Source organism: Zosterops lateralis (assembly GCF_965231275.1).
Source record: "Zosterops lateralis genome assembly, chromosome: 1".
Taxonomy (NCBI): domain Eukaryota; kingdom Metazoa; phylum Chordata; class Aves; order Passeriformes; family Zosteropidae; genus Zosterops; species Zosterops lateralis.
Genome location: NC_139762.1, coordinates 59,154,353 through 59,180,807, shown reverse-complemented (window position 1 = coordinate 59,180,807; position 26,455 = coordinate 59,154,353). Strand labels below are relative to the sequence as shown.

Below are 26,455 nucleotides of genomic sequence, written 5' to 3'. Positions count from 1 at the left end.
ATAAGAGCAAACTTCATTTAGCAGCAGGCATTGAGGGAAAAAAAGAAAATAATTTTCTTTCTCCTATTGTGGAAAGTCTCCTGTATCTGTAATAGTATTAGACCTTCTGCTCCCTCACAACATCTGGTTTCGGGGGAATACTGACAGATAATATCCTACAGTAGGTCTATGAAAACACAGACCTTCCAAATCAGCTTTTGCTGGTGGTGACCTGCGTATCAGCCCTGAGGGGTCCCACAGGTTGGTGACATACAGAACGGCCACTTCCATGTGGCAATTCCGGTCTCTGTTTGAAGGCAGGAAACCATCGCTGGCAGGCGTGGTGCCTCAGAAGCTGAATAATTAACGGAATCACAGAAGAGGTCAGGTTGGAGGGGCCGCAGGGGGTCATTTGGTCCGACCTCTGTTGAAGCAGGGCGACCCCAGAGCCCCTGGCCCGGCACTGCGCCCAGATGGCTCCTGAGTATCTCCATCAAGGGAGACTGCACAACCCCTCTGGGCAATCGCACAGGAAAGAAGTTCTTCCTCGTGTTCAGGTGGAACTTCCTGTGCATCAGCTCGGGCCCGTCGCCTCTCGTCCCACAGCCGGGCAGCCCGTTCCCCGTTCCCGCCCCGTGTCCGCCCGGGCACAACCACCCCCGGCCCCGCCGCCCCGCTGTGGGGAGCGCGCGACACCCCCCGCCCCGCGCGCCGCCCGCCTCGCGCCCGCCCCGTGCTCACCCCCTCGGCCCCGCCCCCCGACGTCACCGGCGTGTCCGTGACGTCAGGAGGGCCCGGGCGGCGCCCGGCGGGCGGCGGGGGGGCGCCCCCAAGATGGCGGACCAGATCCCGCTGCGCCCGGTGCCGCGCAGCGCCCAGCGCAGGGCGGCCTATTACAGCAGCGCCGCCGCCGCGCAGCGCCACAGCAGGTACGGGCGGGGCCGGCGCGGCGGCCGCCGCCCCCCTCCTTCCCCTTTCCCTCCCCTGTCCCCGGCCGCGGGCGGGGCGGCGTGCGCCCCTCGCCCAGCGCCGCTGCCCCGCGGGCTCCGGGACCGCCGCCCGCTCGGCGGGGAGGGCGGGAAGGGGCGGCGGCCCCCAGTAGATGGCGGAGGGGGATGTCGGTAGTCACCGGCTCCCGCAGGCCTCTCCCGGGCCGGCGTTCCCGTGTCCCGGCGCGGGGCCGGGCCGGGCGGGCTGCGGAGGATGCGCGGGGCGCCCCCGGCCCGGCCGCCTCATCCCCGGCCCCGGCCCCGGCCCCGCGGGTGCGGCCTTTCCCCGCCCGGCCCCGCCGCCCCCAACTCCGCACAACTCCGTCCCTTGGCAGGAGTTCACTGGGGAACGGGATGCCCGCGGCGGGGGGCTCGTTTGGGTGTCCCTAATAAATACGGTGCGAGCCGATTGTTGGGTGCTAGCACGGCCATTCCTGAGTGTGGGGATTAAAGTAACTTCAAATTTCCTAAAAGATACGCTGGTGGGCTTAAGCAATCTAGAGAAGACGGTTTAAAGATCTGCCATCAAATTGTTTCCAGGCAAAAATTGAACGTTGCTTTGCTTCCCATTATTCTGAATAATTTCTAGGTATAGTGTTGTTGTGAGCAAGGAAAAACTTTGCTCCATAATTTTGGCATCTCCATTGGATAGCGGTCTTACAGTGGATGATGTGATTATACTTACTTCTTACAGGTTTCCTTCCTTTTGGTTTTTGTAGAGCATTGTCTGTGGATGGAGGGACCAGTTGTAAAATCTGAAGTAAATGGACTTGCTAAGAACAGAATAGTTGGTGCTCTTGTTTTATTTCAAATACAGTGATAAATCTGTTTCATAATGAATAAAATGTGATAAATCTGTTTCATAATGAATAAAGTTATGAAATTCATAAATTTATTATAAATTACTTTGTCCGGATGGGGTAACTAACAGAAAAGGTTGTTTTAAAGCTGTACAAAATAGGTGAAGCTTACATTGTGTTGTCTTGATTCTTAAACTAGACAAAGGGGTTTTTATGGACATTCACAAGTTTGTAGGACAGTCTGCCATAGTATCAGCCTTCCCCATCTCACTAATACTTGAATGTTTGACAATTTGGAGTAGGTTTGTCTTCTGTCTTGAGGCAGGGCAGTGTCATCATCCCTAACCCTATTCCTTAGAGAACTGAATCAGAGGATGCTCTCACTGAAATTTGCTTCTCAGTAGGTGGTGTGCTTGAGAATAAAGAGGAGGATTTGGTAGGCAAAAACTTCATCCAGAGTATGAAAGGTACTGAGAGTTCTATTATAGGTTAACCAGGAGTGTTCTGGTGATGTGAAGAATGCTGTAGATGTGAAGGGTTGAGTCCATAAGTCAGATGGTTACACATTGTTAATTGAAGGTGTGTGTGCAGGTGTCATTGTGGTTCTTTAGACAAACTGTTTAATTTTGGCTCTATAAGCAGTTTTGGCAAGCTGTAGGAGCCAGCAAGGAACTACCAACTCAATACAGATTTGCTTCCTGCCCTCTGTCTTTGATCAATATTGCCCTCCAAAGATTGTGGATTACATTCCTTCCAGTTTAGATGACAGCTTTCAAAGTTACGGTTTTTCATCATCTGTGTACTTTAACATACTGATCCTCCACAAAAGTGATTATTTATATTTTTCATTACTTTTGTGCAACTTCTTGTCAGTATATAAAAGCTTTAAAAATGGACAGGCTCATTTGTTGTGCTACTTCATTTTTGATCACTTGACTAATTAATTGCTTATTTGAGCTCTGAGAATTAGAATATTTACACCAGCCCCTTCACTCACTTAATATTTGTTTTATTTTTCTTAATGTGAATTGAGTGAGTTGGTCATTCTCCTTCAAGAACACTTTATCTCACATTTGTGAGAGCACCTCTGGAATGTGTCCTGTGGACCTGCAATAAAAACACGGGAATGCTTCTGTGGAGTCAACCACAGCTGTCTTGTGTGGAGTAAAAGGGGAAATACAGCAGTGCAGATAGTCAAACTGCAACTTGTAAGTCTTATGGCTCTAAGCTTGTAATTGAACTACAGCTTCTGTGTCTTTGTGAATGATTCATCCTGCTTTTCTAATCTTTATCTTCAGCACAGACTCTGAAGAAGCCTTGCATTCCTGTGGAAACTGCAGCAAAGGTCCTGATGTCAGATACTCATGAGAGTGTTGAAGTGAAGTCACTGAGGTCTCTGATATGCAGAAACCTATCATGTGCATGTGTGCTTGAGGATTTTGCCTGAAAGGGTGTAATACATATCTCTGAAGATGTCTAGAAACAAACACCTATTAAAAACATGCTGGAGCTGGTATGTTTGGTTTAATCCAGTGCTTTTGTTTCTGGACCTTCAAGAGTTTTTGACTTGCTGTGATTTATTTCTTCATTGAAGAGTTCACAGTCCTTTGGAAGTCTTATACACACATCCTTAAATGCAGTAGTATTTTTAACTCCAGTTAATTGTCCTGCTGCTCTGCAACATCTCAGTTAACACAACTCATCAGTTGCTAACCTTTATTGGCCTTGCAGCTAATTTGTAGGATGACTTCTTTTGCTTGAGCTAAGCACTCTGTAGGAGTCTTTGCCAGTGTTGCTGTAGCTCACTTTGCAGTGAGGACAAAGACTTTCATACTTAGTGTTTGTAGTGCACTTTGTGCTTTTGAGATTCATTTAGACAGACTCATAGTGCATACTTTAAAGCTGGAATATGTTTTCCCACACACACCTAAAGAAACTTAAATAATATGTACACTTCTATATAAAAAAAAGCTAAAAATCATGAAATGTCCTGGGATGTACTTTATATATAAATAAACGTGACAAGAATAATGTATTTTATATATTCATACTGTATGTGTTAAGGCCTGTTTAAAAAAACCCTAAAAAATACATATTAAACTAAAAATACGTACTAAATATTGCCTGTGGTTCAATGAACACGTGCATCCTGTTCTGCTTTTATTCCTGATGTTTAAGCACAACTTATTAGTTTTGCAATAGAAATTCAGTTTTTATATTTTCTGTTGTCTGTCCCTACCTCAGATGGACAGAGAACTGTTCATGTGCACATTAACAGTTAGGGAAATCTATCTTGGAGGAAAAAGTTGTTCACCTTAAAATTAATTTGAAAAATCCTTGCTATTGTTTAGTATATTCAACTTGCATAGTTGTAAAAAGGCTTGGGGAAAAAGCTGATTGGTTCAGCACTTATTTCAGCACCTTGTCCTTCAGCTTGAAGGTTGTTATCTACAGGAAAATAATTGCTGCTTTTTGTTTACGTGGTGAGGGAGGAAGAGGACCAGAGAACATTCAGGTTCACCTTAAGTGTGCAGTGAGGCTTGTTCTCATCTGTTTCACTTGTATTTGTCGTCATCAACCGCAGCGTAATCAGCTGCTGAGCACAAGGAAAGAAGTTCACTGTGCTGTGCCTGTGCTGTCATGTGAGGTTGATGGCAGGAAAACAAGAAGCCTGGTGGGATTTTGAAGCTGATAAGGAACTAAACAGTAGTCAACCATCATTTATCCATAAACAAAATACCTGGTTTATTCAGGTGTTCTGTGCTTGCTGCTGTCAGTGTGTGACTGTATTTGGCCCAACAGGGCTGAGGTGAGAGATGTTGGGACTCCTGAGCTGGTACCAGAAAATCACATCTTCCCAGCTCTCCCATAAATATAAATTCACCTGCTCTCCAGATACTCATAAAAGTGGTGGCATGAAAGATACCCCCAGTCACTGGAAGGAAATCTCTTGCATGGTTGTCCATGGTGTGGGCACAGCGGTGTACTTATGAATATATTAGGTGCTTGTGGCAGGGCAAGTTCTGGAACAGATCAACTGCTGTTGCTTGTCTCTGCAGTTTGCCACTGATGGAGCAACTCTCTTTTAAGGCAACTCACTACACTGTTATTTTTGGATTCTTTTATGCCATTAGCAAATAAGAAAATTGCACAAAAAAAAAAAAAAGAACCAAATGATAGGATAATGTGTCTTTTGTACAGGTAAATGCAGGATACTTGTTGCTTAACGATTTGTGAACTGTAGCTTATTTAATGTAAAGTATGCATAATAAAAAAAAGGGAATTCTGTTCCATACAAAAGGGAATGGAAGTCTGCAGAATTTGGAGTTCAGTGAAAATTCGCATGGTTCCCTGATACAAATCTCAAACCAATTTTTGTAGCACACAGAAAATGAGATGATTTAATGTATTGCTACTGTTCTAATGCTTTTCATTTGAATGAAAGCTGTTCCCAGCAATCCTGTAGTCCTTATGGTTATGATTTCTCAGAGTGTTTGGCTAGGTTCCAGTGAAGCACCAAAAAACAGATAAAAATGTCAATAGATAATACTCAAGGCATGTACTCTAATTCTGTGGGTTTTTCATTTCTGACATAGTCTGATGTGACCTTTGTTAAAATACCTTGATTTCTTGATTCCTTGATTGCCTTTCAGTTGTTTGTTAGAATTGTGTTCTAGTTCTACATGACAATGTGATTTTCCCAGTTTAGATGTTATTCTTCACATTCCAGTGTTTTTTGGTATTTCATGTGTAATAATTAAGAATAATGTCTCCAAATAACTAAAAATATTATTTGGCAAGACAGTGTCACAACCACAGCTTTTAGGATCTAACAGCTCTTGTAGAATGGCATTCACAGAAAGTTCATGTCATGTCACTTATATTCCTATAAGTGTGGGTCTGGAAAGCCTTGCAAAATGTCCATAATTGTTCAAAACTTCCAAATATTGATACATATCAGTGGGGTTTACCCACTGAATGGGCAATACACAGTGATATTTGATATTTTGCACAATTTTCTGAAATGCTGCCAGTTCCTATAAATCTCCTTCCCTGGGTATTTATGAAAGTTTAGAACAAAAGTTCTTACAGTGTCTGGGCAGACTAATACAGATTTCAATTGCATCTTCTTACCCACACACCTGTTAATTGAATGGCTCTACATATTTCATCCTGAAAATGAGCTTGAAAATGATGGATGAAGCTGAATGACTGACAATATTGGCATTAATTTGAATTTTAATATAGCCTCTGTGATAAAACATTCCAAAGATGGAACTGAATTTACTTTTGAACATCTGTGTTTTAAAACTGCTGTTGCAAAGTGACAGTACCTTCTTGGAACATCTGTTGTTTGACCAGAAGCAATAACTTGTTAAGTCCAGGAACATAAACTATAAATATCTATGTTACGTTTCTTTGTAGAAGTAGCATTGTTAATGCTGTTCATTCTGCTGCTCTGGACATGATCACAGAAACTCCTGGAAGTTAAGCAGCTGTGGGAGTGGGTAGTGCTTATTAATTCTCCATACGTGTACTGGCACACCTGCACTTCCTTGTGGACAAAACTCCTCACATCATCCTGGTTCCTGTGGTGCTTCCTTTAAACCAGCTCCTGTCTTGCTTTGTTTTTCCTCTGTGACAGGCAAACAGGAATGGCAGCAAAATGGATGGGCTATTACAGATGAGTCTTCTGTCTCTGTTGGACAGAAATCTTTGCCAGAGGAAGCAACTCAAAGTGAGATGTATCAGTTACTGTGATACCAAAAGATGCAAATGTTACAGGTTCTGGTGATACTTGCTAGAAATGTCATGAACTCTGAGCAACTGAATGTGTTATTCCTGGCAAGTGTTTCAGGCTATAGGTGCTGATGTGTAGATGTTGTAGTGTATTGGGAATGAGAACACATTAAATTACACAGCTGTATGTTACACTGATGTATTCAAATATATATATTCATTACAATCCACCTCTGTCTTTTGTTTCAGCATAAAGAAGAAAGGATCAAATGTAGTCTAAAGAAATCTCACTAGAATAGTCCTTAGGAGTGTTGTCTGTACTGTTATGCTGTTCTTACAAAGCGGATCAATCATGTATGTCCTTTGTTCTTTTCCAGAACTCTTGCCCCTCCGTTTTTTATAGACTTCACCTGAACTTCGAAGTGTTTGTCTCTTTTACATTAAAAAATTCAACATTGATGTCACTGTTTGCAGGACATACTGCCATTTGTTTATTAGCCTTTCCTGGATTGTGGTTTTGGACAGAGATTTGGCCCTGTTATTTGGACCTGTGTCACTGAGTGACTTTTAGGCTTGGTCTAAGATCCCATCTCTGAATTCTGATTCTTCCAACAGGGTTGTTTGTGTGGCAGCTTTGTACCTGAGATGCTCTATTTGTGTAACAGTGGTTGAGTTGGGTCTGTTTTCAAGATCTCAAGTTATGGACTACCTCTAGTTTTTAGAAAAAGGAGTAGTTCATGTATTCTCATTCCTGGACTGTGTTTTGCTTTCTTTGCTGAAGACTATTTATAGGTTAATATTGCTGTTTGGGACTGACACCTGATTTAGGATAGGTGCAGATTCTGAGACTTCTGCCTGGGACAAAGGTCTAAGGAGTTTGGTGTATAAGTCTTGAAAAATACTCTTTCTATATGTTAATATTTTCAGGCCTTTAATGCAGTGTGTGTTGTCACTGTTAGGTTCTGAGGTTTTTACATTTCACAGCAAAGTTTAGTGATTTAATGATGCAGGTAACCATATGAGATGCATATAGAGTTGCTTGCATTAGCAACTGTAAAATAATTTTACAAACAATGAGACTTTCATTGGCGCCATACCTGAGAAGCAATTTGTCATATTTTATCTGCAGACACAAATTTAGATAACATAGGAACTTCAGGTGATTTTAGTAAAAAAGTGAATTTTAATTGATTTAAGTTCTTTAGCTTGACATTGTGTAGAATTGTGCATTTGGAAAAAGTTGTCTTTATGTTTTTCTCTTCACTAGTAAGGGTCTTTCATACCAAGATAGGTTTACAGACAGTTGTCATTTTTAGTACAGTTATTCTTACAATAACTATCCTGATCTGAAGTGTTTTAATCATCAGGCAAAAAAAGAGTTTGAGAACTTCAAATTACTATTGCAGATGTTACTACTGTTTGCATAAGCACAAGTGACTGCATGTTTAAGCTATTATTTTTGCATGCCTTCTGGTTTATATCTATAGTATCTAAATACAGTGATTTGTATTGCTTGGGCAGGCATTTGGATTGCTAAGAACAGGGAGAGAAAACAATTGATTGGGCTGCAATGTCAATAACAATACCCAGTGACAGTGATAAAATGGCCCCGTTGTTCTGATCAATGACATACCCTACTAATTAAAAATAGGGTTCTGCTGAATGTAGATGATGTTTCCTAAGGTCCTGCTGTGTATTTAGGTATTTCTGGTCTCTATTTGTTAAATGCAGAGACTCACTCATCTTGTCATGGGTTGAAAATGTGTTAAGGTATACACAGTGCTCTGTAAGGTGAGCGAGGGGGAGTAAGGATGGGTGCCTTTTATCATGGAGGCTTCATTACGTGTCTTCTCAATTTGTCTCTTCTGTATATTGTTCTAGTGAGAAAGTGTGATGTAGGAGAAAGAGAAGGCAAATAACATTCAGAGTATTTGATTCTTGTAGGTGTCTGGTGGAACCTGTACTTTTAGTGTCTGTTTTATACAAATTTTTAAAAGCTACTGATGGAAAGGAGCTGCTGTGGTAAGAAGTTTCCATTATGCTTGTAGACCTTTATCTCAACAGCTGCGTTTTTCCCTTAGGGTTCCTAAAGGCTTTTCCCTTAGTTCTGCAAGGCTGAAGATAACAGCTTGGTTGGTTTGGGTTTTTGTTTGTTTGGTTTTGGGGTAGGGTTTTTTGTTGTTTCTTATTTGTTTGTTGTTTTTTTTGTTTTTTTGTTTTTTTTTTTTTTTAGGAGTAATTCAACAATATTGCCTTTTGGTTTTCCATATTATCTCTCTCTGTCATTTGGGGCAGGGGGGCAATGATTTATTTGGTCTTATTGCAGCATTTGGTCTTACTCATCTCAGTGACACAGTCAGTAATAATCTTGCCTGCATACAGTAGAAGTACTTTTTCCTTCTCTTTTGTTGTCCAGTGGATAAACATGCACTATGGCAAGAATGTTGTACTAAATTTTTAAAGATAGTGGGTGTAAATTTTCAGCTCTTCAAATACCCAGCATCTTTAAAAGCTTTTAGTATTAACTGTGGTTACTCCATAAAAATTTTGAATTTGTAATAGCATTATTTTGTGTGAGTGTCTGATTCTTTTTAGATGAGGACCTGTGTTCAGAGACTTTCCAAGTAACATTGATTAGGGGTATACTTGCATTAGAGGGACAGAGGAAGCTGAATAGACAGCTGAATGACATAGAGGGGCAAGTTCTTCTCGACTTAAAAAACTTCTGAAATAGCTTTTCTGTGTTTTTTAGGAACAGTTGATGGAAATTCTTTAAATTTCATGCAGTTAGCTGTAGAAGATTTTTCCATTTTCAACCTCTGTTGTAATCTAGGAACAGCATGCTTGCTTTGTAATTTAACAGAATTTACTGCTGTGTGAAGCGTAGGGGTGTTAGAAATTAGAGGAAAAATGCACCTTCTAATTCTTAGAAATGCAGAGTAATATTTGAGGAAAATAAATATTTATAATTTGATTTTTCTTGAGTAACTTTCTAGCAAAGAAATGTGTTTTATGGATACACTGGAATTAGACTTGATTAAGAGGAACAATTACTTGAAAATCCATTGTATAGTTATGGTTATTCATCCATGGTTATGGATGAATGTGCCTTGCTTGATAAAATTTATGCAGCTGTAGTTTCCTGGGAATTTTTTCTTCATTAGAGGACATGATCTGGACAGTTTTGTCAGTGATACAGGCAGTCTACAGCAGTTGCTGATTTGGTGGTTCATCCTTTAAGAAACAATTGCTCATCGTATGGCTATGCCTCTCAGTTTCTTCATTTTTTTTCCTACTTCTCCTCTACAATTTGGCAGATTCCTCCTTTATCCTTAGGCCTGTAAAGTGTTCACATGGGTTGGAGATAGAGCAGGATAAGGGTGTGAGTGAGACAGGTTGTGCAGCTTACTGTGTCCTCTGCCCATGATGGGAAGCAGAGAGAGTCCTGTGGCTGCCACAGACACTCAGCCAAATCACCAGCTCTTGGCAGGATGGGACATGGTCACAGCATTGAGTGGCAGTAGCTCAACTAGGCCTTGTCAACTTTTTTACTCAAGATTTTCCGCTGCAGCCTCTCTTCCAACCCACAGTCATCTCCTGGGTCCAGTTCATGCATAGACTCAGGACCATGCATTCCTTTTTCCCCCCTCACCAGGTTTAAGAAATACTGCATTACAACATCAGCTTTGTTTTCCTTCTTGAGAATGATGGTCTACAGCAAAAGTTATAGGTGATGAGGAACAAATATTTGTGCAGGATCTGACACAGTGCTTATATTCCTACCTGAGTCTTTTAATCAAGCAGATGAAAAAAACTCTCTTCATAAATACTGCTTCTGCATTTGTTGCATGAGTAAAAGCAGAAAAGCATGCAGTCACAATTGCCCTGTCTTGCACCTTCTTGCTGCACCCTTGAATATTGTTCTTCTAGATTAATGGAAAGCTGGCAGAAAACACAGAAATTATTATGGACCTGAACAGGCAGCCAAGTTAGATGTAAATAACTTAGAATGGCTTCCATTACCTGTTATTGTGCCTATGAAACTCTGCAGCTGCACCTACTCTGGCAAACAGCCATCAAAGTGGAACGATGTAGGTACATGTGGCTTGAGGCATCATTTTCGCAGCAGATATTTATATCAAAATTTCACTTAAAAGTATTTATTATATGTGGCTTTCTTTCAGTTAAATCTGTTAAATTAGGTTCCTAATAGTAGTCAGATTTTGTGGAAAGTTGTTTAATATTAAAGTTCCTTTTTTCTTAGGAAACCATATTTTGTCAAGATAGTTTTGTTCATACTTGATTTAGTAGAAGTCATGCTGAGAGTTTTGATGTCTCCACTCTGGCTTCTTTATTCATGTTTCTTTCAGTGCTTCCCTATTTTAATACGAGTTTCTAGGATTATACTTAATTGATTTGTCACTCAAGGAAAATCAGCACTTCAAGCAATTAAGTGCAGCAAAATACTAGGTAACAAAGACACAAAGATTTTTGTTCTCATCCTAGTTATGAAAAATCCATTATTCATTATCTTACTGTTTTTAAATACTGAACTACAATTTTCCAACACAATAGCAAAATTGCTTTTGAAACAGAATAAATTGCTTGCCAGATCAGAGGCTGTATTTTGAAGTCAGGCTTACCAAACATGATGGTGCTTATGCTCATTATCTTTGCTACTTGGTGAAGCTCCGTATTTGGAAGTGCAAATCTGGATACCAATTGTGGGAAAAAAACCCCTTGTTTTTAATATATAATGGTAAACAAATCTTAAAGAAATTATGATTAGACAATCAATGTATTCCACAAATATTACCACATTTACAAAATATATTTAAACATTAAGCATATCTGTGAATGTTTCTCTGCCAAGTCTCTCGCATGATTCTCTTGCATTAGTGTGTTCCTTCAAGAAAAATTTTACCCTCTTTACTGTGTTACTGCTGTTTATAATAGACACTATTTTTCAAATCAGACACCCATTAATTTTGTATGGAAGCAAAAGGGATGTGTTACTTTGTGATATCTTGTGCACTCGGTTACAGCTGGCAGATCCTGATCTCACTGGGTGGTGTTAAAATACATCATTAATTGGATGTCCGAGAGCAAAACACAATGCAACATAAAGCTCTCTATTAAAACTGTGGTAATGCAATTTACAAATTTAATTAGAAAAGATTATAAAAGCGTTGAACATTGTATGTTTAAACACAGACGTGTCTTACTGGATGTATAAGAATAAAGTAATACCTTGAGTTTTTTTCTAAGCAGCGGTTTTATTACCTAGTGTTGATCTAGTCTGAGAGCAATCGATGTAATTTGGTATAATATGGATGTTAACCTGTAGTAACTCCTGTGAAGAGAATTTTTTGTATGTTTTTCCTTAATGTCCATTATTAATAATAGTAAAAGGAAATATATTGCTAGATTGTCATATTAAACTAAAACATCAGATACAGCTTCTTGCAAACAACATTGTGAAGATCAGGTTTTTCATTTTTATAAGTTTTGGTCCATTTGCATGTTGTGGTTTAATTGTCCAGTTACAGCTTCAGATTGTGAAGTCTCATCCTTCTTGTTTTTTCTCTTCAGTCCACCATTGTTTGTGCTGTTGGGCTGGAAGTTGTCTTTGGTCCTCAGCAAGGAAAGGATTTGTTTTGTCTACCTACCCTGTGAAGAGAGCTTACTGGCACTTAATACGAGGCTCAGAGCTACATCCCTAGGCAGCGCAGAATCTGCAAATATGAAAGCTAAAAGCATAACACTGACCTAGTGTACTGACCTCCAGCTAGACTTTGTGCCACTGACCACCCTCTGGACCTGGCCATTATGACAGAATTCAATCCATCTCACTGTCTGCTCATCCAGCGACTGCAGCAGCAACTTATCTATGAGAATTTTATAGGAGACATTGTCTAAGACCTTATTGAAGTCCAGGCAGATGCTCTTCCTGCATCTGCCAGGTCAGTTAGTTAATCTTACAAGTTTATCAGGTTGGTCAAGTAGGAGTGTCCTTTGGTAAAGGCATGCTGACTGCTACTCATGATTTTCTTATCCTTTTCTGGAAAAGATTTCCAAAGATGAGCTGCTCTTCCCAGGGGTTGTGGTAAGACTGGAAGGTATAGGCAGGTTCCCTGGGTCCTCCTTCTTGAAAGTAGGAGTGGCATTTGCATTTGCTTTCCTCCAGTCTTTAGTCACTTCTCCCAATTGTCATGATTGATCAAAGATTATTGAGAGTGACCTTGCAGTGATGTCTGGCAGGTTCCTCAGCACTAATGGGTGCGTCCCATCAGGGCCCATAGGCTTTTTTATATTTTTACATATGAATAGATATAATATAATACTAATAATATATATTATATATTTTATAAGATATTATATATATTTCATTATGTATTTTATTATATATGTAATGTTATGCTATATAAAATAAATACATATTTATTCATATTCGGTTTGCTTAAGTGTCCCCTGACTCATCTTCCTTGCTTTAGGCTTTTTTCCTGTTCTCTGAGACCTGAGACTCCTGAAAGTCAGTCTTGCTAATCAAGACTGAAGCAAAGAAGGCATCTATTACCTCAGCCTTCTCCATGTCCTGTGTAACTATATCCCCTGTCTTATTCAGTGGAGACCCCCTTTTCCCTAGTCTTTCTTATCTCACCCATATACTTAAAAACTTCTTGTCTTCGACATCCCTGGCTGGATTCAAATACATTTGGCTGTAGTTTTCCTAGTTTTGTTCCTGGAAGCTTGGACAGTGCTTTTGTATTTCCCTAGGTTACCTGTCCTTATTTCTACTCTCTGTGCACTTCATTTTTGTGTCTGGGTTTGGACAGCTCCTTGTTTGTCCAGTCAGGTCCATCCCACCAGGTGGGAATCTCTTGAACTTGGAGTAGCTGATCCTTGAATACTAACCAGCTTTTTTGGGCCCCTCTTCTCCCTAAGTCCTTATTCCATGGGACTTTCAAGCATTTCTTGAGTAGGCCGGATCCATTCTGAATTCCAGGGTTCTGAGCTGTTTCTACCTTCCCTGTGCTCTCAGGGTCTTGAACTTCACCATCTTATGGTCACTCAATCAAGGCTGTGTTCACCTTCCCATCCCCACTGAGCCCCTCCTTGCTTGGTGAGTATGAGGTTCAGCAGAGCATCTTGTCTCATGGGCTTCTCCCAGGTAATTAGAGGAGGAAGTTGTTGTTGAAGTGCTGCAGGACTCTCCAGGATTGCCTGTGTCCTTTTGTGTTGTTCCTCCGGCAGATTCCAGGGTGGTGGAGGTTTGCTATGAAGACCAGGGCTTGGGATAGTGAAGCTGCTCCTCTCACTCTGTAGAGGGTCTCACCCACGTGCATTTCCTGTTCAGGTGGTCTCTAGCAGACACTTACCAGAATGGTGCCTTTACCTCTTCTCTCTTTGCTCTTAACCCAGGAGCTTTCAGTTGCCTCATCATCCATCCCTAGGCAGAGCTCCATGCATTCCGCCTGCTTGCTCACATAAAGGGAATGAATTTCCAGTTTTGTTATATGGTTTGGGTTTAGGTTGCTGTGGAGAAAATGTGACAGTCCCAGGATTTATCTTGTAAGAGATGACTTTAAATACAGCTTCATAAAAATTTAACTTACTAATTCTGAGTAACAGTGCATCTTCTTTCAATCATCTTCCCAAAGGTACAAAAGTATGAAGTGAGTAAGTTAGTCAATTTGCATGCACTTAGGGGAATTTTCTTACTGAATATTCCAGTGTTTTGTCTTAGTTTAAAAAGCATTCTATATATATAAAATTAGAGTGGATAATAGTTTCTGGGGAGGAAAGGACCATTGTTAGCCTAATGTTCCATGGGTCCCACAGGCAAATCTTGATTCACTGAATGTTTTTGTGTAGAATTATAAGAGTAACTATAAGGTTTTCATAATTAAAACCAAGATACTGATGAGTGGTGTAGAAAGTGAGGCTCAAAGGCCTGTACACACAGGAAAAGACATGAGGAAAGCAGCTTGAAAAAGCACGGTGGAAATATAAAGTCTGTACTTCCATGAAAACTCAGTCACTTGTGTCTGCTATGAGACTTGTGAAGTAACTTCTGTTTAACAAAATCTTACAAAAATTCTTTGAAAAGTAGGAAGTTGGAACTTTGTAAGCACAGATTATATAAAACCTAAGAATTTCCCTGGAATGATTTATACTATAATTGACAATGATTGCAGGCTTTTTTGCTGTATTACACAATTTTAACCAAAATCAGAATCTCTTGTTAATGTGTTAACAAAACTGCATGAGATACTTAGATGAAAATATCTCCCTAATAAAATTCCATATGGCAAAAATTACTTGATAGTTTAGGAGATTTCCAGTAATAAAAAGTGATGCATTGGCTATTTATGTACTGCTTTTATCTCATTTTGCCAGGTACCAAGTGGAAGATGAGTCCTCTCATTTGGATGAAATGCCACTGATGATGTCAGAAGAAGGCTTTGAAAATGATGAGAGTGATTACCATACTTTACCAAGAGCCAGAATTTCTCAGAGAAGAAGAGGCTTGGAATGGTTTATCTGTGGCGGCTGGAAGTTCCTTTGCACTAGGTTTGTCATACACTAGTACTTTTAATTAAAATTTTAAACAAATAAATAATAAGTTTGTATTGTGTGATGTGTGCAGAGTACAGAAAACAGAATCATTTGCTTGTCATGAATCTTTTGATTTATTTGCCTGCATTTTCCCTACTAGGATATTACCAGCTGTTAAAAGCAGTTCTGAAGAGCTGATGCTGTTGCACTTCTCCTGTTTGCCTTGCTGACTTGCAAGAGAGGTCATGAGCTCTTAATCTTTTGGACATGTCTTAAAATTTAGATACCTTTCAAACAATATACTTTTATGTGAATTCAGTATTAGTGGCTGCTAGTTACTGTGGTTATATTCCTGTAAACTTCCATGAAAATAGGCGGATATGTAAAGACTGCACCCTGACACGGAATTTATAGTGTTTGGATAGAGACAGACTATTGCAAGGTGGGTTTATGTTGGAATTATTCAAAAATTGAAAGAGAATGTCACAAGAAATGGTCATTAGTGCTGAAGATTGCAAAATTTCATGTTCCTGCTTGCTTTTTAAAATTGAGAGGTACATTTCAGCTTTCAAGCCTAGAAACTTTCAAATCTGTTCTTTAAATTACTTCAGTCATATTTGTGATGGATTTTTGAGATGGGAAAGAGAAAGGAAATTGCGCTACAGATTTTATTTTTTTCTGCTATGCTCATATTTTCCTCCTAATATAAGTGTGTAAAAAGAAAAGTCTTCACTAAGAAAGAGGCTTTAGGGGGGAGTATGACTTCTCCATTGCTGATTTCCTCAACTCAATTCAGACACAATAAAGAGTCCATTTGGTCTTGCATTTATACCTATTGGCATTTTAATCACATTAGTGTTCTCTATGATAGAATATCATATCAGATAATTTTAATTTTTCATGGAAAAAATAATGAAAAAATGACTAGCAGATTCTAGCAGAAGCTTGACATTTCAGTTGGATAGTAGGAGACAGGATACTCTCACAGGAAAGCTGCAGATGCCTGCTTATATGTGGTAGGGAAAAAGATGTGGAAGGAAGGTGAATCCCATGGTATCTTATCTACTGGTTCAGTTCGACTGGATAGAAACCTCCTCTTGAGTGGGCATTTCTAAGTGAGTTTGTAAATACCTGTCATTGTAGTAGGGAGATTTCATCTGGGCTGAGAGCATTATTGAGGCTTTGTAATTGATGAAAACCTGGGATGTGCAGTCAGTTTAAATTATTCTTTTTTATGATTTCGCATTAAAATTTTTGCTGGGGCCTGCAGAATAGTTGAGTTTTTGAAATGCCAATTTTCCGTTGGTAAAGTTACCTAGGATTGTGCAAAAAATCATACAGGAAACTTGGAGGCTACTGTATTGTCATACCTGCAGTATTTATTTACCCTGTGTAGTAGAATTAGTGACAGTGTTTTTATGGGGTGTAAAGTATTGGTTTGGGATGCATTTGTGTGTTGATGCCTTCACAATTGAAATGGAGAGGAGCATGTGAGAAAACAATTTTCATGTATGTTGCTGAATTCATGTTAAATGAACAACTGAAACTTATTTCCAGAAGATAAACAGGGTTCTTTTAAGAGTAATGTAAGATTAAAGCAATCTGAGACCTCTTCAGTTAAACAGAATTTAAAATTCCACCCTATTTTTATGGAAATCAGTACCTCATACCTGCATCTCTGTGAGGTTGAAATCTCAGCTTCAACATCTAGAATTTCTTTTTGTGCTTTAAATGAAATTGTAAATTTTTCAAAGCTGTGACAGAAGGATGAACACAATAAAAGATTAGGCATTATTCTGGAGCCGAGCTCAGGGGGCCTCTAATTTCTTCTGGGTTCTCAGTGAAAGTCTTGTGTTTGTGTTCAAAATCACTTTACATGTTGCAAACAAACAAAAACTCCCATACACAGTAGGGTTTTTTGTCTGTCTTTCATTGTTAGGATTAATCTCATTTTTGTGAGAGGAAGTTTTTCCATCTCTTACTTTGCAACTTTAGAACTTTATATTCTATAGATTTTTGTGGCTACATCACAATTGTTACTTTTTAGTCTAAAAAGTTTCATCTTCTGTGCTGAAGCAAATATGGAAGGTTTGACAAAATTCTGTGTACTTTAAAAATGATTTTGTAAAAATCTTCTGTTCAGCTCTTAAGTTTAGACAATAGACTTATTGCTCAGATCTGAATGGTGTGAGCTTTATTTGCAAATCTCCAGCTCTTTAAAGAGTTTCTACATTTGCAAGAAAAAAAATCATAATTAAATTAAATGTTGCCTTTGATGTTGAGCAAACTGAAGACTTAATTCAACCAATATAACTTTTAACTTCAGAAACTGCTTATTTCTTGCTTTCATAGCACAGTTAAAAGAAAACTTTGTGATATAGCAGCTGTTTTGTGGTTGTAATCATTTCCCCTTTAACTTACAAATTCTCTTCTAGCTTGTGAAATTATAATGCACATAGATCAATACTCTGGAGTTCTTTGGGCTGGATTGATTTCTTTCTCATGAGATTTACATTCCACTTGTTATCAAAAAACACTTTGTCCCTATGAAAATGGTGCCATTGAATGGCATTTCCATATGAAGTGAAGGGGATATCAAATGCTCGGATTAATTTGGGCTCTAAGATGGCCTGTACGCTTTCAATTAATCTGCAACGCATTTGTTATGCAGAAGCATGGGAAAATGCTGATCTTTTGAGAATGACATGACCACTGTGTTGCTTTTGGCCTGATTACTGAAGCTACCTGTTGAGTACAATAATTACAGTATGTTTTCTTTGCAGAACTAGTTTCTGCTACTTAAAACCTAATAAGGAAAAGCTGACCCTTGCAGACAATATAGAGCTTTTATATTATCTTTCCATTCTGATGAAAATGCTGTTTTGTGAAAGATACTGGCAGTTAAGCTTGTAGGATAAAAGTAATGAAAAGAGAAAATAAAAAAGCCTTTATTATTAGAGCTGCAGAGTCAGTTGAGACTTTTACTTTAGCTTTTGACTTGTAGAGATACGCTCTATTTATGAAAAAGTTAAGGGTTCTTATTTAACAATTACTCCAGGTTTTGGTTTGTTGGTGGGGAATTTTTTTGGTTGGTGGGTTTTTTTTTTTTTAATTTAAGTATGATATTGGTTACTAATATGATGACAGTGATTATTGTTCCTCCACATAAAAAAAATACATTAGGAAGGAGGTTAGTAAAATGCTATTAATAAATATGCCTTGAAGTTCTTTTATAAATTTGGTTATTTTACATATATACAGTCTGGTATATTGATACAGACAACACAGCTTGCAACTACCTTAAGGAAAAGACTTTCTGTGCATGTGTTGAATTTTCTAGGCAAGGGCATTTGAAATACAAACTTAAATCAGTAAACAAGGATGCACTTTATATTTTTCTATTGCCAAATCCCTAGCATAATATGTGGTTTTACATAAGAGTTCAGAAAAATCTGAAGTGTGTCTCAATCATGCTACATTTTACGTTATGTTTCTAGGCTATTTGAAGCTCGGAGAATGCTACTCTCATTTATCATACAAATTTACTGGGTACAGAGAGCCCATTAAAGGGTCTATACCCTTGCTCAAAAATATGTTCTGTATTGGGGAATGTTAATTTAAGAACAGATTAGAAATGGTTGATCATCTGAATTACAAAAGTTTTGGGTAGACTTCATTGGTGTTAAATTTTCGAATTAATATAAATTGATTAGGATTTCTGAGGCCAGCATGTCCACCTTGTATTCTTTCTGTGATAAAGCAATAATTGCTGCTGAGACTAAATAGCAGAGTCTAACTGATTTTTATTTTTATGGTAGTAAAGCTCATCTGAATCATGACATAATTGATTTGGGCATAACCTGTAATATTTTCATTATCTGTGACTTCTCACATCTGAGAACTTGACTGTTTTTAGCTCTGTGTCAGAGCTAAAATCCCTTTTGTCAAAGGTATCGCAGTTGTTTCCCAGTCAGACATGGCTCTTGTGTTTGTGCTTTTTGCCATTTGCTAAGCTAATGGTCATGATGGTGTCTGTTGATCTGTAGCAAAAAAAAAGTCATTTCAAGGAGGGGAGACTCTGTGGCAAGGAAAGCACCGTAATTACGTTGCTTTTGGTGAATGTTTAATTTTAGCAGTAGAGAAGTCCTTAGTGTCTGAGGAAGTGATTCTCCAAAAGAGAGTGTGCCTAATCAAATATTCAGTCTGTTCACAGTTCAAATTCAAAAACTGATTGAACAATTTAGGATTTCAAAGATTGTCAAGGAATTTCTGTCTATGGGACTGTAGGCAAAGTTGTCATGCTAGCTCACTTTCTCCATGAAAAAGTTATTTTCCTGGGAACTTTTTTCCTACAGATCTGTCCTTACAGTTCCCATTATTTAAATAAGCTGTCTGTTCTGTCTCCACACCCCTGTCCTGGAAACTAACAAGTTTAAAGCTTTAATGCCATGAGCAGTTTTATCAAGTAAAAATCCAAGTTGGCATTAAGTGGAATCATTCTGTCTTCTGCTGCAGACATATAACCTGCATTGTTTGAATTATTTTTACAATGTTTTAGATTTTTAAGGGTTGGGGATGGATACAACTGAAAACAATCCCCTTTTATTCAGCATTAGTTTACAGCTGGATCGATTTGCAGGCCTGGTTTTCCCATGCAGTTGCATGAGTATTTGTGCCAGCACAAGGGAAGGAGCAAGAATCCAAACCTTTGTTGAGGTGCTGGATATTACGGCAGCAGCAGGATCTGTTCACAGCCATTAAACTGATTGTGGAATCATGAAATGGAAAGACTGCTGTTCATTTTGCTTTCAAGACAAGTTTAAGTAATAATATTTCTGATTTGTATGTTATTAAATAAGAGGGCTGAATTTTGAAAGTTGAATTAACACCATTACAATTTTTGTGATAGAATAATTCTTTGTCACTATTTTAAAGTGACTGGAAAATGCTAAAGAAAGCACATTTCATTTTTGTAACAAAAATAAAATGCATGTTTATGTCTATCCCATGGTGAGAGTTTTGGGGAGAAAATATTAAGAATCCAGCATTTAAAATTGAAGTATTTTAAAGGTCAGTTTGTGAATACTGATGTAGTGGTATTTCCATAACAAAGTTACTGTAGCTTTGAATAATTTTGCTATTGGCATAATCTTCAATTTTCTTTAAAAAGAACCAACAACTTTGAATTCCATTCTTTGGCAAAATTAATTTGTAATAAACATGGGATAATGTAGACTACACACAAGAACACTTTAATAGGGATTGTGGCAATGTAAACTATCAGCCTTCTTTCCTGCAGTATTTGTGTGTTTCATGATTCTGTAATTGTGAATAAACAGACTGGGAAAGGACCTTAAGAGGTTTCCAGTCGATTCCTTGCCTGTGCAGAATGAATTACATCTGTCACTGATATCTGATCTAACCACATTTTAGAGATCTGCAGCAATTCCAGCCTCCTTAAGTGTCTCCTCCACCCCTGTCATTAAAAAAATTTACTCAATATCTGTCCATGTAGTGCCCATCTTGCTTATTGATTTGCCACAGTTGAAGGTCTGTCATTAGTTAATAATGATGGACCTAGAGAGTAACTGTCCCTTTCCTCTTTGCAGCTGGTTCTTACATACTTGAAACCATATTAGGTCCACACTCAGCCTTCTGTGAACAGCTCTGTTTCTTTTGGTGTATCTAGTACCAGCCTGCCCTGCTTTCTAGACCTGTAATTGTTTTCTTGCTCTTGTGTGTGGTCTCTGTTTTCCCAATAGGCCTGTTTGTTGAAATTTGGTATCCAGAATGATCCTGTAAGCCAACTGAGATCATGCTAGCACTGACTGAGAGAAAGGAGTACATTCGTGACTTGCTACAAGTATGCTTGTCCACACTGAGGAGATGTCTTTTTTTGCATGTGTATAACATTCTCATGCAGTAACTGAGCTGCCACCTGGTTTTTGAGCATTTCCTGGTTCTGTATTTGTGTAGTTGCTGATTTCTCTGTAAACTGTGCTGCATTGTACCTGTTCAACTGCATTCTATGTCTTCCAGATAGTTTTTTAGTTTTTCTTATCTGTCAGGATAAGAAAAAGCCTTGAGCTCTCATCCGCTCTTTGCATGTACCCCTCTCTCTTCTAGATTTTTTGCGGTCTGAAAAATGAAATATTCAACAGTCAATTACCCAGTAAGTTCTAAATAAAGCTTTATGGACCTTCACTGAAATTACTTTGCTTTTATGTAAGCTACTCTGCAATTATGATTTTTTCAACTGCATCTGTTCCAAGAATATGTTCCTTTACTTTTCTTATGATAAATGTCTTGAGAGTTAAATTTTATTAGAGACGTAGAATCGAATTGAAAGGGACCTTTAAAGATCATCTAATCCAGCCTCCCTGGCATGGGCATGGACATCTTTCACCAGATCAGGGTGCTCAAAGCCCCAGGAGTCAGTAGAGGATGTGCACTCTCAAGCAGTAGTGCAGCTGGTTCTTCTCAGAGTGAAGTTAATTCCATTTTAGAGATGGTTCTTGACATGTCAGTGTTTTCTTACAGGTGTATACAAATACATATGAATAGGTTGACTACAAAGAATTAATCCAGTTAACAATGCTGAGGTGATTGGGTTGTAAATTTCTCTTTTGTTCTCAGCTGAATTCTTCCTGTTGGTTTGAATAAAATTTGTAAGAATTTCCTGACAGTTGTTTTCTTTTTGCTGCATCAAAAATATTGTCAGTATGTTCAAAAACCTAAGTAGAAATTGTTTCTCATGTCAACTTCATCAGCTGCTGTAGCTGAAATCTGCTGTTATCAGCTCAGGCAGCTGCTGTAGGTGAAGAGCACGGAAGGTCTGTCTGCTCAGTGTTCCTGATTCACTTGCCTAAAACAGACTCTCAACATGACTGAGGCGCCTCCTCACTGTATTAACAAATGAATAGATATAAATTCTGCTTTAATGTATGGGATTGTAAGCCAAGAATTTGCAGTGTACAGTAAACTCACTTTTCTTTGTAAATGGTCTCTGATGGTCTGGATGCCTCTGTAGATAGTACTAGCAGGTACTTCAGCTGATTACATTATGTGAGTTGAGTCACATCTATGTTTATTCCTTGTTTTATGGCTGTTGTATATAGTCTGTTGAGCCTCAGAGGCATCATTCCTTTTGCCAGCTTTTGTTCTTCCTTGTTGTGACCCCCTCCCACCATTCCTATATCCTTGTCCAAAATGCAGTTGTTTAAAGGTTGCTGTGAGCTCTTCTCAATCTCACTGCTCATGAATTGAACTTGTTCAGTAGATTTGTAAGCTGGTTAGGCAAGGATGCTGTTCCTTTCTTCTGTGAACTGAAGTTTCCCCATTGCAGATCATTGTGCAATCTGCATTTACATAATGGGCTTGTTTTGAATGGTTTTTAGTTTTTGTTTGTTAGTTTTGGTTTGTCTTTTTTAAATATTTGACAGTGTGGCATTAGCAGTGGTATGGAGGAAACTGAAGATTTGCAAATTATGTAGTAATTGTATCCAAAACTGCTGAAATCTTTTGAACTGTATCAGACAGAAGCCTTATTTCCTCTTCAGTCATTAGCATAATCTGAATGTTAGTAATCCAAGATAAAGACTTTAGCCAAAGGACTATAAAGTATGATGCAGAATCTTATTCACTAGAATTTTTTGAGCCTGTGTCAGGGTAGGGTGTAGTGAAACTTTTCATTATTGTATTAGGATTTTCTGCAAAGAATATGCTGATGTTTATATATGTGTATGTCTGGGTCAGTTCAGTACTCTGAATTGCCCTAAATATTAGATGCCAACATCATGCTTGCTTATTTAGATGTGGCAAACATTTTTTAGCCTGTTTTTCATAGGTATTTGCCTTCAGGGGTTCCAGGTTTGGAAATTGTGATCTTGTATCTTACATTTTTAGTTTTAAAATAAACAATTGTCTTTCTTTTCAGTTGTTCTGATTGGCTCATAAACATTTGTCGAAGAAAGAAGGACCTGAAGGCTCGCACAGTGTGGCTTGGGTGTCCTGAAAAGTGTGAAGAAAAATACCCCAAAAATGCCATAAAAAATCAAAAGTACAACATCTTTACCTTTATACCTGGGGTAAGGCCACTGAACATTTTCTGGTGTTAGGCTAACTGTGTGTTCTGTAGTGTTTTTTGACTATTCCACAAAAAGATAATTTTATTTGCCCAGGTTCTTCTTTTGCTTTCTATATTTGTCTCAATGACTTCAACGAAAAATTAAGTGTTTGAGAGCAAGGTTGCATTTTTTATTAAATTGTTTGGTTCTCAAAGGGATATGTACTTAATTGCAGTTTGAGTGGTTGGAATTCAGTGAAGCTTTTGAAATTTGAGATGGGTTTCTTTGCACTTTTCTATTCATCATTAGAAATTTGTAATCCTTTTTAAAAAAAGAAACACTTCAGCATGCAAAGGATTGACTTCAATTGAGAAGTAAATAGTTGAAAATTACAATTTAGTCCCATGGATCTTTTCTCATACTCCTTGCCATTGAAAGTGTAATAAATAATGAATTCCAAAATGGACAGCTCCTTAAAGGACAAAAACAACTAATAACTTCAGTTTTTATCACAAGTAGGCCTAGTTTAGTGCTTTTCAAAGTTGAATTTGTTATTGCAGGTTTTTTGCAGATATTTTTGGTTTTGAGTGCAGTTCTCCAGCACATGCTTTTGTTGTGGAGTGGAAAGTATTTTTTGTCACTTTTGTCCTAGGAATCCGTATTATGCCTTAATTTCAGTCTTTTGCATGTACTATACACTGTGTATATGAAGACAGAAAAGACATTATAATTTTGTCTAGTTCATAGTTTTTAAGAAAACATGTTGTTATAATGAAATTTAGCAACAGAGAAACAATTTTTGAAACTTAAGCAGTTAAACCTAAAAATGTATCCTACTGTGATATTATAAATGTTATTATTACACTTTTACTCATATTTTTACAAATGCCATCCATGAGTCCTGTGTCTCATAGCAAAACCTGAATGTTTTGTACTTTTGAATACAGACATGCTTTGTCATAAATTTTTTATTTAAGTTTTCATGCTGATTTATAAGAATATTGATTCTATTCTTCTGACCTCTTTAGTCCAATGACTGGCAGGTGTTTTGTAATGCATTTCCTTATTAAAACAACAACAAAAATTAATGGCCTTGTAATGAATTTTCTCCTGTCAGGAAAATAAAATGTCACTTATTACATGTGGATAAAATATTCTCATCATTATTGGCCAAAGCAAATGTTTTCTTCTAAAGTTTAAATTATTAAATACACTGAAATTGGTTGAGCCACATATATTTTCCTAAAGGTCACAAAATTCATTAAGCATATAGTAAGCCATTGATTATTGCAACTAGAAATCTGCAGTGTAGATTACAAATCGTGAACCAGATTCACATTCCTTAAAGGGATCAGCTCTAGTTTGCAATTCCCTATTGTGAGAGAGAATCTTTGTTCTTTTTTGATCTTTTAAAAATCTTTGATTTACCCAATAGGTCAAGTCAGATTTTTAATTTGGTGCTAGTATTTGAAAACTCAATAGTAACTTCAAAATTAAGTGAGATCCTAAATATAAAGCCCAATGGTTTGTGAAAATGAAATGTTTTCAAATTCTAATTTTAGATATAAATTAAGACTTCTCAATAATTAGAATATTGTGTAGCTGTCTTTTTTTTAATGCTGCTTTACTAGAAGTAATTTGTAGGGAATATCATTGTATTGATTCCAAACACATAAATATCACAGTTATAAATATTGACTCCAGTGATCAACTTTGCTTGAAATTTTCATCATGTGAAATTTTGTGTTCTCTTCTATGGTTTTTTAAACACTGAGGCTGGCACTCAATGATTTCATATCCAAATACAAACTTAAAATAATGCTTAAATTAACAGAATTTTATTTGCTGGCTAAAAGAGCTGTAACATTTCCAAAATACCACCTAATTTCTGAACATTGCAGAAAATACTTGCTACTTCTCCCTTTATACCAGTCAATTTTCATTTACAGTTTTATATACATCTTGATACAGCTGCTTAGGAATTTTGCATGAGTTTCCATAAGACATATCTTCTGTGATGGGCTGGCTTTGAAGACCTCTCCTGAACTTCAAGGCAGTAGTTCGTTCTATTAGTTTTATGTAGCTGAAGACTTTTCAATTTGCTTAACTGGACTGAAGTGCTTAGATTTGTATTGAATGAGCTGTCAGTGGTCTCCCAGGATTCAAAAGATTTGTAGGAAGGTACTTTTTCACTTCCATCTTCTCCTAGAAGATCTACACCTCCTATAGTACTGTCTGGACTTTCCTTTAATCTGGTGTATCAAGTTTTTGTAAGCAGTTAAATATACTAGCAGAAGTGAGTATATGAACTTCAACAGGATCAACATAATGTGCAGGTTCAGCCTGAAATACTTTCATTTTGGAAGAAGGCTCTGCCCTTTCTGACAACTTCTGATTTCACTTTTTTACCTTTTCAGTTTTATTGGTAAGTTGTGAAATAGCATTCCATGGTCTGAAAAAAAAATCTTACACTTGGAGTCTGTTTAGATAGTCTCTAGCTGAACTGGCAGCTTTGAGGCACTACTACTTTGCTGTGTCTGCCAGAAAGACACTTTGAACTTTCCTGAATATTTTTTCCTAGCACATATATGGGTTTTTACATAAGTAATAATGTTAGACTGGTAAGAGCAATAAATATGAGTCAAATAACTTTCATTTTTATGCAGAAGTCATTGTAATATTAACTGAATTTTAAGATTAAAAGATGGAAACAATCTCTAAATGTGGCTTTTTGATCTATTTCAAATGTTTTATCTTTGAAATAAGTGGTTGTTCATTTTCTTAAGTCTCAGTGTTCCAAGTGAAGTCTTTGAAGATTCAAAATTCTATAAAATGAATAATGTTCTTAGCATTGTAATTACAACCAAAGCAATCTTGAGAACATGTGCTTGCTGAAGTGGTGCTTTTAATTACCAAAGGAATCTCTGCATCTGTCATTGCTTTGGAGTATGGGACAATGGATTCTGTGATAAGTCTATTGTGGCTTCACTTAAAAGTTGGATAATTAGCTCTGAGTTTAGACCAAATCTTTGATTTAGTAATAAATACAGGTACATTTAGTACCTGTATTTAAGTCATTGCACAGTGGTCTTGATACATAGTCCAGTTTTCAAAATACCCAAAATTTAGCAAATTGCTTTTTCAGAGTGAAAAGAGGCAATACTGTCAGTGGATTTTTCTCAACAAAAATAGCACTATAATATTAAAATAATGTTGTAGTGTGTGATGATATATAATATATTGTGCTATGTAAGTACTGTAATAATGCCTTCTATAATAGTATGACATTTATATGTAATTTATGCATTTTATATGTCATTTA

At 37.8% G+C, this 26,455-nt stretch overlaps 1 protein-coding gene across 4 annotated transcripts in view; it reads left to right on the top strand.

The window, feature by feature from the left end:
* Nucleotides 1–804: 804 nt before the first annotated feature.
* Nucleotides 805–26,455, top strand: part of ATP9B (ATPase phospholipid transporting 9B (putative)) — a 151,029-nt gene continuing 125,378 nt past the window's right edge. For 3 of the 4 annotated variants that reach the window (XM_083856759.1, XM_083856757.1, XM_083856756.1), the window contains exons 1-3: nucleotides 805–908; nucleotides 14,909–15,082; nucleotides 23,004–23,154. In XM_083856759.1, coding sequence (XP_083712885.1) covers nucleotides 814–908; nucleotides 14,909–15,082; nucleotides 23,004–23,154 — 420 coding nt within the window. In that variant the 5' untranslated portion in view covers nucleotides 805–813. Of the gene's footprint in view, nucleotides 909–3,118; nucleotides 3,282–14,908; nucleotides 15,083–23,003; nucleotides 23,155–26,455 lie in introns of those variants that run through there. The other variant, XM_083856758.1, reaches the window with a different exon arrangement.